A 14,170-nucleotide genomic window follows, 5' to 3' on the forward strand; every position below is an offset into this window, starting at 1 on the left:
AAGGCTCTGAGAAGGTAGAAACTTGGTATGATGTACATAGTGTTATATCTCCTCAGTCCTTAGAACAGTGGATTGAGTATAAAAATTTGTTTAATATGTGAATAATACAGGTCAAACTCTTCATTAGTCAGAATAGACTTGGTTATGCTGTAATAACAAATAGCCCCTAAGTCTCAACTGCTTAAAAACCAAACTATTTTTCATTCATTATGTACATCCATTTTGGGTTAGTACAGGAAATGGGGGACTCTGCTCTTTGCATTCACCAAGCCAGGCTGAGAGTGCAGCTCGTCCCTGTTCCAAAGGCAAAAGAGATGTGGAACATGTTGCTCCAGCCTGAAGGCAGTACCATCAGTTCTGCCAATACTTCACTGGCCAGAAGTTGATGGCCCACCCAACCATAACGTGATCAAGAAGTGCAATTCTACAGTTACCAAAAGGTAGAAAGACCCAAACTTCCTTTCAAAAGGTATGAAAGTAATTTCACTTTCAGTTCGGAGAATGGACTGAATTGCCTTAAATATCAATATGTATTATTAGGACAAATGATAATTGGCTGTAATACAATCAGCTACAAGATATTTAATAGAAAAATGTAACTGTTGATATTTTTGTTTTATTATATACATACATATATGCATACACGAAAACTCACAAAACCTTAGTGCAAGGGCAAGTCTTTCTTCCAGTTTTTTTAAACTATTTTTAACAATTCCTGAGTGCCTTGAACATAATGTGTAGAACTTGTTTCAAGATTGTTAAATTGAGTTGAATTCTAGATAAGTAACTATGTTGGGCCTTAACTAAATCCCAAGAAATTAAGAAAATGATAGTTAGATTTTCAAAATGGTTGTCTTTATTGGCAAATATAAACTTTCTTCTCACTTCAATGCATTAGCATAGCAAACACAAAACCAAAAACAATCATAGGTCAAAAACCAGTCTCCACACTTCTATTTTCCAAATGCCTGGAATGGACTCAATATTTGCCTCTTAAATTAGTGAAGAGGTTTTTTTTTAGACTGTCTTAATGTTAAAATATAAGAAAATGTAATGGTTAACTTTGGGGGTTGGTTTTTTCCATTAAGTGTTTTATCCCAGTATTTAAGAGATGGTTTCCTGCCTTGGCCAGTATGGCAAAGTTGTTCAGGCATCCACCTTCAAACAAAAAGGTTACTGATTTGATTCCTGGTCAGGGCACATGCCTGGGTTGCAGGTTCAGACCATACTAGGGGCATGTACAAAGGCAGCCAATCAATGTTTTTCTCTTACATTGATGTTTCTCTCTTTCTCTTTCCCTTTCCCTCTCTCTAAAAATCAGAGAGAGAGAGAGAACGCGCGGCGGGGGGGGGGGGGGGGGGGGGGGGGGGGGGGAGCAGGGGGGGGATGGGCTTCTCAGCCAGATAATTGGGATTTGAAACCTACTATATTTTTACCAGGTATATTACCCTGTCCCATCTCAGGTTCACCATTCATGAAATGGAGGTAATAATATGTATCTGGGGTTAGTAGATAGGGTTAATAATTGGCTTAGTAAAAAAGATTTAGTTACCTTATAAGAAACATACTGTAGAGTAGTGCCAGCACATGGGGAAGGCTTAATAAGCATTAGCTGCTGCTACTGCTGTTATTATTTTGATATTGCATAGTCTGTGTCAACTATATATAATATATATAATATAATAATATATTATATATATATATATATATATATATATATATAACTCTGGTGTTTCTGGCTTATTTTCAACTGTAAGATTAGTATTTACTGTTATCTTGAAATATGTTTATTGGTAAGTTTTACTAAATAGTTGTTAGGTTACAAAGAGCTATTATGTGTGCTTTGTTCAATGTGAATGATCAGTGGAAAAGACTAATGAGTCTGAAAGGTCTGTCACTCGGTCTTTCTGTGTAACATGAGGAAGAGAATGGCTCCCCAAGATGCACTGAGGCATCAGACTTTCTTTATAATGCCTGCAAAAAGCAAGAGAATATTCTGAAGCATTTCAAGAGATTGATGCATTTTGAGGCAGGAAAATTATAAGAACTAACTTGATTTTGAAAACAATATCAAAGACTAGACAGTATAATCTATGACCATGGAGAACACATTCATCTTGTTCTCTGCCTTGTCCCATGCATCTAATGCATAGTAGGTGCTTTGTAAGTGATTCATGGAAAAACCGAATGAGTATTTCTGATCATCATTGCTAGTGCAATATATACATGACAACTAGGTCACCTTATATGCATTGTTGATGTTTAGGTACAATTCAAATGCACTACATTTCTAAAGAAGAAAGTGTTCAAACCATAGTACTAGAAACAAAATATTGAAGTTTTGAGTGTTTCCTCTCCCTACCCCAGCATGTTATTTGAGGAAAAGAAAAATTTTTTAAAAATCCCTTCAGCATATTTCTTTGTTGAAACCCAGTTTCAATGCTAAAAATGACATTTCTATTTATTTAAAATGTTTTTTTAAAGCCTCGGGTTTTTATTGGGCTTATGCATATAAACATGTATATTGTATTCCAGATGCACCATATTCCCAGATTTAGCTGTCAAAACAATTGAGAGACTTAAATTTATATAAACCTAACAATATTTTTGGTTAACTTACTGGTTATAAGAACATTACGAGGTTAGAAATGGCTCATAGTTCACTTTCCCATTTATTGGTAGAAGTTTAATGCCCATTAACACCAACAATATTTTGCAGAATGTTTTTTTCTTTTGTTTCTCCTTCCCTCCTTACTGTTTTGGCATATGAGTATTATCAGGCTGCTTGAGTTCTGGAAGAGTTAGTGGGCAGGTGCTCCAATTCACTGTAGCTGTAATAAGGGTAATGTCACTTTAAGACATGTGATACTTTACGGAGAAGGAAGGGATGCATTGAAACAGACTGCTGCTACTTACAGCACTGTATAGCTGCCCAGCTCCTACATTTTGCTGCCTTACTCTGCCCCGAATGCATTGGAGAGGGGATAGTCCATCATTAACTATAAACTGACTCTCATCAGGAAACTGCACATTATCTCATCATCACTTCAAAGGTCTCATCAGGCAGAGGCGATGCCAGGGGATGATTTAAAGGTGAAAATGACAAGGTTTCCACCCCTCAAACCTTGGCTCCTTTTTTGACAATACAGTCTGAATGAACCCAATGTCTCTTTTATTGTGGAAATAGCATCGGAAGAGGAAAACATATTTTTCAATCCTGATAAAGAAGATTATTGGGAAGCTCTCTTTAAAAAATCTTGAATTGTGGCACAGATGGATTTTAGAAAGTGTTAGAGCTAACCAATGAACACTAATAGAGTACTCTGCTCTTGGCTGGATTTTTCAGGTAAGAAGCTTTTTTTAAGGATTTAAGATACAGAAAGCAGACTGGTAACCTATTCAGCATCTCTAGAGAACTATGTAAGGCTGGATGCATTATTTGGGGGGAAACCCTTACTAACATAGGGACAACCTCTTGGTAAGAGAGAGAGCAATGGGAGCAATATGCAGGAACCTTGGAAGTTATGCTGAGAATTAAAGAAAGTTAAATGAAACAAAAGTGAAATCCTGCATAGGTCAAGTTGCAGTGATCTTTTTGAGTGCTAAGGTCACATGGGTGATAAAATAAGCAAAAGAAAGCAGGTACTGAAAAACTGTTAAGTTTTGATTGTGGCAGGGTTTTTTTTTCAAGTTTAGATTAATTCCTAATGCATTTTAACTGAAATTCATAAGCAATCAGTGCATTCCACAGTCACATCTCTTTTGCCTTTCTATTATTTTCAGGGTATTTTGAAAGGCCCCAAAATGCATTCATTCAGAATTCACAGAAGGGGAGTTGCTATTTATCTACTGAACAGAATGCATCTCTGCTACACTGATAGTTCTGAAGACAATGAAGCTAAATCTGTTGTACACAAAAGTAAATAGTATGCAGTGAAACTAATTATAAAGTGAATGGTCCTTCTGAATAGCAGACTGGGGCATGAAAAGTACCATGCTGTTGAAAATAATGTTTCCTACTTTGCACTTAATTATCATTGTCACCATTTGTCTGTTATAGTCCTAAAACCCTTCTTAAAGACAACTTCTCTCTCCTAAAACCCATTAAGTTATCTTGCATTATGCCTGTATGCACACACACACATATATAAAAATATATTTTTGCTTTCTGAACATTACAGTTTTTGAAAGAGTACCATTTCTATGAATAAAGAAGCCACAATGGGAGGTCACTAGCAGATTTTAAATGTATAGCTGAAATAATTCAAGTGCATTTGGCAGTGGGAAAAAAAAAAAGGAAGAGACAACCTTGACTCCAAAGCTCTCCCCATCTAAGAGAAAAGCATATAGTTAACTGGATTCTTGTATAGAAAATGCTTCTATATCACTGACTGAGTAAAGGTGATGTTTCAAGTTGATTAATTTGGTGATATGAAATGCAGCATAAGGTGGTGTTTGAGAAATTGGACAATATATAGTGCAGCTGAGCTTTGTAGCTCTAAGATCATTACAGTTGCAGATAAGACTGTCAAAGTTTTAGTGCCCGTGAAAAGGTGTATGTTCATCTATAAATATATATACCACCTGCATATACATATTCATCAGTACTATACAACAAATGCCACAATGGACTCTTAGCAGGCAAAGCAATATTGTAAATTATGGCTTGCTCTATGACAGAACCATAAATTTTGCATCTGAAACTCATTCTGGCTGAAGACAATTCCTTCTGATTTTAAGTCCAGCCAGAAAGACTGATTCTATCAGGAGATTACAACATGCCTCTGAGAAATGATTACTTAGTTTAGAAGATAGCATAGTGATTAAAAATTCATGACTGTAGAATTAAAAAAAAGAATCCACTCTTTCCTTTCAGGCTTATGTCAGACTTGCAATGAAGTCAGAATGAACAGTGTATGTAGCTTTTCAATGCCTGGAATAACTATAACTTAAAGATCATTGCTTAGAACAGGATGTTTAGTTAGGATACTATGTTTTAAACTGCCTAAATGATAGACTAACTTTTCTTATTTTGGCAGTCCTTGGAGTTTGTTGCAGAAGCAAACTCCTAGGATTTTAAAAAATGAAATTATGATCTTCTGAGAGTGTCTTCCTCAATCCCACTTCATGACATGACCTCTGTTGGGTCATTGTTTCTAATAGCAAAGGGACATGATGTCTGAGATCCCCTTTTCCTCATCAGTAGAATTGACTGAGCTTGGGGCTTGAAGCTGGGGCTAATCTTTACTGTCTAATGTTCCCTTTAGAGAATAGCAATGGTCTCTGCAATGTCCTGGGTCCTGTATTTGTGGATAAGTGCTTGTGCAATGCTGCTCTGCCATGGAGCCCTTCAGCACACTTTTCAGCAATACCACCTGCACAGACCAGGTAAGCCGGGCACTGGTTCCACTGCAGCCTCCAGTCTCACCACTCTCTCCTTAACAGATGGTTGACTGCAAGCGACAGAAAGTGCTATAGTTTGGTCAGCTTGCCTCTGAATTCCAAGACATATTGTTGGCTGGACGCTTTGGGAAAAAAGGGGTTACTAAACCGACTTGGGTTTTCTGTAAGAGTTTCCCCATACACAACTAAAAAGTAGAGTTTTTTGTTTTTTGGATATTTTGGCCAAAAGTGAAATATTCTGTAAAAGGTGGGATAATTTTCAAGACTTAAGGATTCAATATGATCTTTGCAACTGATAAAATAATGTGTGTGTATTCTTGGGATGCATTTTTATCTAGTAAATATCTATAATCTCAGGGTGTATGTGGCCAAGGATTTTGTAGGAACATTAGTGCCAAAATTGACTTTGGAAGTAATTTGTCAATGAAAAAGAAATTAAAAATCAACTTACTATTTCTTGTCTGGTATTAATTTGTCTTCTTTCTTTTCTCCCTTTCTTCACGTTCTGTTCTTCCAATATGCTTCGTGGCTTTGCTCTCCCTTATCTGTTTCAGGGATAAGTTCTCTTTACACACACACACACACACACACACACACACACAATGTATTTTTTCTATATTAATTTTGCGTTCCAGAAGCATTTTGCTTTCTAGTTATTCCTGTTTAAAGTATTTTTTTTTTTTTACCGTTTCATGGCCTTGCTCTTAAATCTGGATTTTTCTCTTCTCCTTTGCCTCGCCAGGTTTCTCATTACTACCCCCAGCTCGATTGTTACCAAAGCAGGTCCTCAGAAAGATTTCATTCCATTTTCTGTTTAGCTTCATCTTTTCATCAATTTACTCCATCCTCCAGTTTCACTCCGCCGTACCCCACCCCCGCCCTTGCCAGGTCTGAGCTCTGGGGACCAGTTGCGCGCCCAAGCTCCCGATCCTCTGTGTTCAAATGCTCCCAGTCTTCGATCCCCTCTCCAAATCCCGTCCTGGCCTCCTCGCCACCGCCAGGCTTCCTGGGGCGGCTTACGTTGTCCGGAGTACAAGCTTCTGCCTTTCCCAAGCTCTGAAGCTGGCCCAGGGAGCCTGGGCTCGTCCACAGTCCTCCAGCAACACCTGCCGGAGCGCTGCCTGCAGCCTCCCGGGGATCTGCTTTCAGGCTCCGCAGGATAAAAGAGCGAGGGCGAAGGCCAGGGAATACCCGCGCGCCAGCCCCAGTGCTGGAGCCAGGGTCGCGTTGGGACGAGGGTTGGGGGAGGCCTGAGACTGGGCTGAGGCCGAAGCCTGCCTCTGGGCACCGGCCAACCTCACTTCTGAAGCCCTGGATGGGAGAGGGAAGGCGAGTGGGCACTGGTGCCCCTGCAGGTGGGCCTGGAAAGTGCTGTGTTGCTGGGTGCATTGGCATTTCTGTTGCGTGTGTCCTGAGCCCAGAGTGGACACTGCCAGGTGCCTAGGCTTCAGTGCTAAGGTGGAGGAACAGCAAACTTGGGTCTGGAAACCCCCACGTTACCTCCCACAGTCAAACACCAATCTGTTCTGTCAAAAATGTCTTTGACTTGTTACCAAGTCACACAAATAACGCGGGCAATCTACTTAACTGTAATTCTTAACAATAAGAGGACATAACAAAAACTATAGCGCTTCAGATATGCTCAAGTCAATTCCCATTGTTTGGCTTAATCTTTTAGGTGTAATCTCTCCCCACTCCCCTACCCCTCCAGCCTGTCTCCTTTTGCCTTGGAAACTGAAGTTCTGAGGGTGTGGGTGATTTGCGTGAGACTACACAGCCAATGACTGCCATTGGAGGTCAGATCAGTCTCATTTCACCTCTAGAGCCTGCTTCAAAAAGAGGATATACCCTAAAGTCTCTCAGTGTAGAAAATGATGATGCCAAGTAGCCTTTCCAAGGAATTGGGAGCCTCTTGGCATAATTTGTGAAAACTTTCAAGTTATGTCAATAAGTGAACTCATTTGAAGTGCAAACCTGTTCTGAAAGGTGGTCCTGACAGAAATGGTGAGTAGTGGCAAGTGGTGATGGCAGAGCCCAGGACTGGCCATCATCTCTGTCAAGTAACATTAGTAACATGACCTTAGGCAAGTCACTTCTCTACTCTGAACTCAATTTCCCCTTTAGGGATGTGGGGTTTAAATGGAATAATCTTGAAAGTGCTTTGTAAACTGTAAAGCTCTTCACAAATATCAGAATTATTGACATTATCCCATTTAATAGAGTAAAACAGACATATTAGGTGTGCAGCTAATAGTCCATCTACATAAAACAAAAATTTTGATTTTACTCTTGCAGTTGCTTTTTAACTAATGGGACCTGGCTGGACTATATCACCAAATGCAATTGTGTCTTAGTTCATACTCTGTGCATACAGTGATGAAAAACAGTACAGTGTGCAATGAGCTTTCACATAAACTATCTCTATTAATCAGTTAATATATGAGTTTTTTGGTGAGAGGTTATGGCTATGCTACTTGTAATAAGTAAACACATGTCTTTATGGGCTTATAATCAAAATTTTATAACTTGAAACTCAGAAACACACCACTAGGTTCTGACTGAAATTAAACTCAGTATTTGTTTTCTTGTTCTCTTTCCTTAGAAATTGCTTATTATCACCAATGCATATTGTTATGTCAATCTGTACTTCAAATACCCCAGGAAATTAGCACCAAAACCAATTTCAACCCCAAGTGTTTACACATTTGGGACTGATTTAAGATTCATTGATAAAATCAAGAAAATATAACTACTCCTTTCTAGATACAGAAAAATTAAAGTGATATGAAACTGATAGCTCAATTCATGTAATATGCTTATTCAACTTTTGGGTTTTCAAGAATAGCTGGAAAGATTAAAGCAATAGATCTTGGATGTAGCCATATTCTAGATTACTTCAGTCAGAAATACAATCTTCTTTAATTCAGTCTTCTATTTTAATTTTAAGAGTAAATCTGTGCTTTTTTTGGATGAGAATTGGGATGTTTCCCTTTTGTGGGCCTTAAATCTTCAGGGACACTAATGAAATGTGTATGAAAACAAGAGAAACCAGGGCCAGTTCTCTGTGACAATCCACCTCTAAATGAGCAAATAAATAAATAATAGATAGCTAAATGAGCAAAAGGGAAAAATAATTTCATTTTCTCAAATAAGTTAAAACAAGTGACATGATGAGGAAAAATGAGACACCAGCAGACCCTGAGCTTCACCACATTTGCCTAAGCTTGAAAAATCGCCTCTTTCACAGACCAGGAGCAAGCAGACACCATGTGCATGCCAAGTACACAGGAATTGTTAAAATGACAAATCTTTCACTCACAGCCTTGATGGAGGGGGAGTGAAGGCCCCTCTCACAGCCTCTTACAGGCAGCTTCACCATCCCCTGCACAATGAGATTGATGGTTCTATGATCCCAAGCAGCCAATTTCAGTCTCTCCAGAAATAATCCACTAACTAAAACGATGCTCCCCTCGATCAGATTGTGCTGCACATGGATGACACCATTCAGCCACGATCCTTTGGAGGAAATGGTTAGAGGTTTGGGCCAATTCCTGCTGTCAAAACACAAAATCAGGACAGTGCTTTCATGAGGCCATGAATCTATGGATCTGTCTTCTCAGTGCAGTGGGTTTGTACACAGACAGAATGAGAATATATTAACTAGAAAGCTGACTGGTTTTAATGTATTCCCCTGCAGCCCCTAAGTACTTCCTATTCTTCATATTTACATTATTAGGAATGCACAATTTATTTTCAGTTACTCAGTGGTTAAGGAAGATTAAAACAGCCAAACAAATGAAAGTGAATTTTAAAATTACATAAATGAGTAAAATGTGCTACAGATTAACAGATTTGTAATTTCAGTAATTTAATATTTGGCTAAATCAAGTTTTTATTTTGGGAATGATGTAAGAAATTACTGTAGCAACTTGAAGAGCAAGGATGCTATTTTAAATATACAATATAGCATAAGGAGAGCACTTTATTTAAAGAGAGACTAAACAATGAAATCTCAAAAATCATGTTCCATTGTTCAAGTAGTTAAAATAGCTTCAATTCCTTATAATCACCAGTTGTTGGATAACAGATAAAAATGGGTGAATGGTTTGTCAAATGTAACTTTCTAATTTAGCATCAGTTTTCCCCCCTGATGAATATATGAATCATGACAGCAATTTAAATGATTATTTAACTTCAAGTGTGAGGGTATATGAGGGTATGTTAGAGGGGTTGTCCTTGAAACTTAATAAAATATGAATAATTTTGAAATACTTTAATGAAAAGATCATTGAGAGTCTCTAGTAATTTAAAACTATATAGATAAATTGCATGAGACAAGAAGTTATAAGTGCCTAATGAGTCATTTATTCTGCAGTCACTGCTATTTTATTGACAGGAATGTAGGAAAATTATATATAAAGATTATTTTGAATAGAACCATCTATATAATTTATACTTGGCATGATTTAAAACTATATTAAGCAAACTATATATTTAGAGTTATTTATATATGACAATTACTACATACTGAACATTACCATTATAAAGTACATTTTAATTAAAATATTAAAAACATTCTTGTATTGCTTTATTTTTACTTTATTGTTCCATATTACTGTATTGAAAGCTGCTGAAGGCCCATGCATTAGAATACCAAGGTACAATATAATAAAGAATTATTTTATAATCATAATATAAAAGAAGTAGTGCCCTGGCTGGTGTGGCTCAGTTGGCTGGAGCATTGTCCCATAACTGAGAAGTGGAAAGTTTGATCCCCAGTCCAGGAACATACAATTCCCCATTAGGGTGTGTATGGAAGGCAACCATCAATTTTTTTTCTCTCTCCCTTACTCTGTTTCTAAAAGCAAATGAAGAAATGTGCTCAGGTGAGGAGAAGGAAGGAAGGAAGGAAGGAAGGAAGGAAGGAAGGGAGGAAGGGAGGAAGGAAGGAAGGAAGGAAGGAAGGAAGGAAGGAAAATACTGAGAATGATGAATGTTACATATTGGCTTTTTAAGAATTTGTACTAGTATTAGATTGCTAAGTGTAGTGAATTGGTGTAAAGATTAGAACAGACAGTCTGTTATTTGGTGTAAACTGATGTTAGTGATAATCTATTGATCATCTGATTGATAATATTGACCTCATCCTGGAGTCAGAGTACAACTATGTACTCTGGTGTGCATTTGTGTGCAAAAATATCTATATGCACCTGTGTGTAAAAATGCCCATGATCTACTGCTGAGTGAAGACAATAAGAAACAGAATACTCAACTTCAAAACAATTCTGGAGAAAAAATATTTGCACATGCATACAAATATCAGGAAAAATATTAACATTCTTTATACAGTATGAGTTCACTATAGTGGAAAGCTCGACTAATTTAGAGTTTTTCCTATAATTCTTTATTTTTATATTTGTTTTCAGTATGAGACTATATTGCTTCTTAATAAAAAACTTAAAATATTACCTACAGAGAGTTTTCTGGTAAAATTAGAAATATATCAAACATTATTTCCTGTTTAAGGAACAAGAATGAAGTATAGGTAGGAAAATATCATAAAGCCCTTTTCTTCCTAAGAGCTTTCAGTATTCAATATTTAATTAAGTGTCTAGACTAGCATTTCCCAATTCACAAAACACAGTCCCCTCAAGACACTCTTTGGCAAGAAGCTGTTGGGGTAACACTCACTGCATGGTGTAGTCTCAGAGATGCGCAGTGCATGTTGAGTATATGGAAGTTCTGGAAAGATTTGCAGATACGAACACTGATTGTATTTAACTTCAATTTCCAAACATTTTTTGAAAATTTGGTCAACATTGACAGTGCCTATTAATATAACATATGTGTTGAGAAGGGTTGGCCAAGGTGATTCCTGAATCTTGTGCTATTCATCTTTTTATCTTTTATTTCTGGTGAGGAACTTGACATATAATAGGCACCCAGGAAATATATGTGAAATAATTAAGGAAAGAAGGAATGGCTGTTCTGGTAAAATTTTAAACTCTTCTTTGTTTGTTACTACTTCTGTGTGAGTGTGTGTGTGCAGATAGATGCATATGAAACTGCTTGCATGTTTATAATTAGAAGATACCTCAGATGAAGAGTGATGTAAACATTAAATCATCAGTATAACTTTTATCTATCTGTGCAATATATTTGGGTACATAATTTGACTCTATTCATTATTTTCCAACTACTACATTAATCAAAATAATCCAAAGAATATACTTACAAAGGTAGTAAAAAATTAGATCCCTGTGGTTCTCAGTCACAGCATGATTTTATTTTTCCTAGAGATTTAAAAGTATTATAGGTTTGGCCTTGAGGGAATGAAAAGAAAATTCACGTAGCAAATAGGGAAAGGCCTTTTGCTTTCAAATCTTTTGATATAAAAAAATCATTTTATCTTTGTAGTGGTAGGAAAACAATACTAGACAGGCATTTTTCATTTCTTTGGGGTAAAGAGAAGATGATTCATTTTTGTAACAATTTATGTAAACCATTTGAATTCTCAAAAGATAATGTCCTCAAAGCACTTAAGCACTTTCTTGGCCCACTATATCTTCCACCTTCTATGTCTTTATGCAATAAAGTTGCAGAGAAAGAAAAGAGAAGTGATATTATCACAGTGACTTTCTCTCAGAAGATGGAAAGATATGCTGAGGCATCTGCTGATTTGTGAAGCAGATTCTTCACCCATGTAAGGAAGGGGCCAAACCAATACTTACCAAGTGTAGAAGAGAGAAAGACCTCTTCTGCATTTGGTTCCTGGCTATGTCTGTACCCAAAGCCATTGTTCTGCTGGTGCAATAAGCTGTATTCATCTTTATTACACCATCTTGGACCTCCTCTTCTAGGCATGCTTCATTTTACTCAAGATTAAATCCAGGCTAAGAATAAATCCTATGTATACATCCATGAGATTTTTCTGATATCCATTTGTGTGGGTGAAGAAGGGGCTGACAGCCATGTGCTCTGAAGTGAAGACAATGCTAGGGTCCAGATGTAGATGAGCCACCACACAGTGGGGGGCAGGGAAGCACTTTGAAGCTCTTGAAATTGACAGCATACCTGGGGTTAGGATCAGCAGGCCAGTGGGTCCTTTGTCCCACTGAATAAATATTGTGTACGTATTCAATGAATCTTTTCTGATCAACTAGCAAGAATTGTACATCCTTTAAAAATGACAATACTGGCAGGCCAGCAGCACATGAAGCCTTTTTTAAGTCTAATGCTGATGAATAGAGAGCATCAGAGTAAGGAGTAGATGCTGGAGCTCTCAGGATCTTACCTGGGGAGTAGGTTGCAAGGCTCCAGATGAGAGGATTAGAAGAAACCAATGATTTCCACATCATGCCTTGCAGTTTCAAGTAGGTGAGCCATGCCTTCCACAAAAAGGAAGGTATATCCTGCCAAATGAATGAAGTTTTAAGCTGCCCAATGAACTGATTCATTGATTTTATCTATTTGATAGAGCAAGATTAAAATCACCTTTGTATATTTAGAAAAGTCTTCTGCTAAAACTATTTAAATCTTTTTGAATGATTTCATTGATGAACAACCAAATACCTTCAAAGACCTGGTAGTTAACAAAAGTGATTCAATCAGCCTAAGGACCAGAGGTTACAGAATGCTGTACTGTGTCAACTAAAGATCATGTGCGCATGTCCAAGGCACAAGAAATACTTAGCTACAGCTGAGAAGGGCTCAATGTAACCAAGAACATTCAATATTTTAAGGCAAGTGGGCAACCTAGAATTTTGTATGTAATTCCCTTGTCTTTTAAATAAGGGGCTTATCTTTTAAAGGTGGGCCAAACAAAACTGTCCGTGATCTCAGAAAAGATTATTTTCAGCTCCAACATTTTATGACTCCTAATGAATTTGTCAAATCCTTGTATGCAGTCAGGGTGGAGAGAGGTGAAGGCACTGAGGCCCAAAGAGGAATTCCCATGCATATCTGTCTTGGCCTGCTTTAAAATTATGCCCAAGGTTTAGTCTTAGCCTGAGATATACCCAACATGCTAAAACACTGGGTCTCTGAAACTTTTGTATGATGCCTCATGGTATCAGTGGAAGTCTAATAAACAGTGAGCATTTATATAATGAAGCCAATGGCCTAAACAGAGGTCACATTTGAATCTTAAATAAAAATCAATTAATTTTCTTGTAGATTAAGGTTTTTGGAAAATATTAATCTGCAAATGTAATAAAACAGAAGCAGCAGGTGTTTTAGCGATGCCTATATAAAAACCTTAACTTAACACTTTATTAAAATTCTCAACATCTAGTCGTAGGTCCAGTAGTAGGTTGCAAATATATTTTAAAATGCAAGGGTTTCTTTTGGCATTGTTCTTTTGAGCAAGTAATTTATGCCCAATTATGCCCTTTTGAATACAAATAAGACTCTATTTGTATTCATTTTATATCTGAAAGTATAGTCTACTTATTAGTATACCAACTGAGTCATGATTCTATCAGAAATGTCATGTAACTAAGGAAAAGTGAGCTTTCTTTATTTTTGTTATTGTTCAAGTTCACTTTTCTGCCATTTTCCCCAACTGCAACCCTCCCAACCTCCCTCCTATTTCCACCCACCCCCCATTATTGTCCATGTGTCCTTTATAGTTGTTCCTGCAAACCCATCACCCTTTTCACCTGAAATTCCCTCCCCTCTTCCCTCTAGTCACTGTCAGCCTGTTCTCTGTTTCAGTGTATTTGGTTATATTTTGCTTGTTTGTTTGTTTTGTTGATTAGGTTCCTAT

At 37.3% G+C, this 14,170-nt stretch overlaps 1 protein-coding gene across 1 annotated transcript in view; it reads left to right on the forward strand.

The window, feature by feature from the left end:
• The first annotated feature begins 2,750 nt into the window (after positions 1–2,750).
• TAFA1 (TAFA chemokine like family member 1) overlaps positions 2,751–14,170 on the forward strand; it is a 674,509-nt gene continuing 663,089 nt past the window's right edge. Inside the window, exons 1-2 of the mRNA XM_028518816.2 lie at positions 2,751–3,346; positions 5,268–5,388. Coding sequence (XP_028374617.1) covers positions 5,277–5,388 — 112 coding nt within the window. The 5' untranslated portion in view covers positions 2,751–3,346; positions 5,268–5,276. The remainder of the gene's footprint in view (positions 3,347–5,267; positions 5,389–14,170) is intronic.

The sequence above is a fragment of the Phyllostomus discolor genome, chromosome 7 (genome assembly GCF_004126475.2).
Source record: "Phyllostomus discolor isolate MPI-MPIP mPhyDis1 chromosome 7, mPhyDis1.pri.v3, whole genome shotgun sequence".
NCBI lineage: Eukaryota > Metazoa > Chordata > Mammalia > Chiroptera > Phyllostomidae > Phyllostomus > Phyllostomus discolor.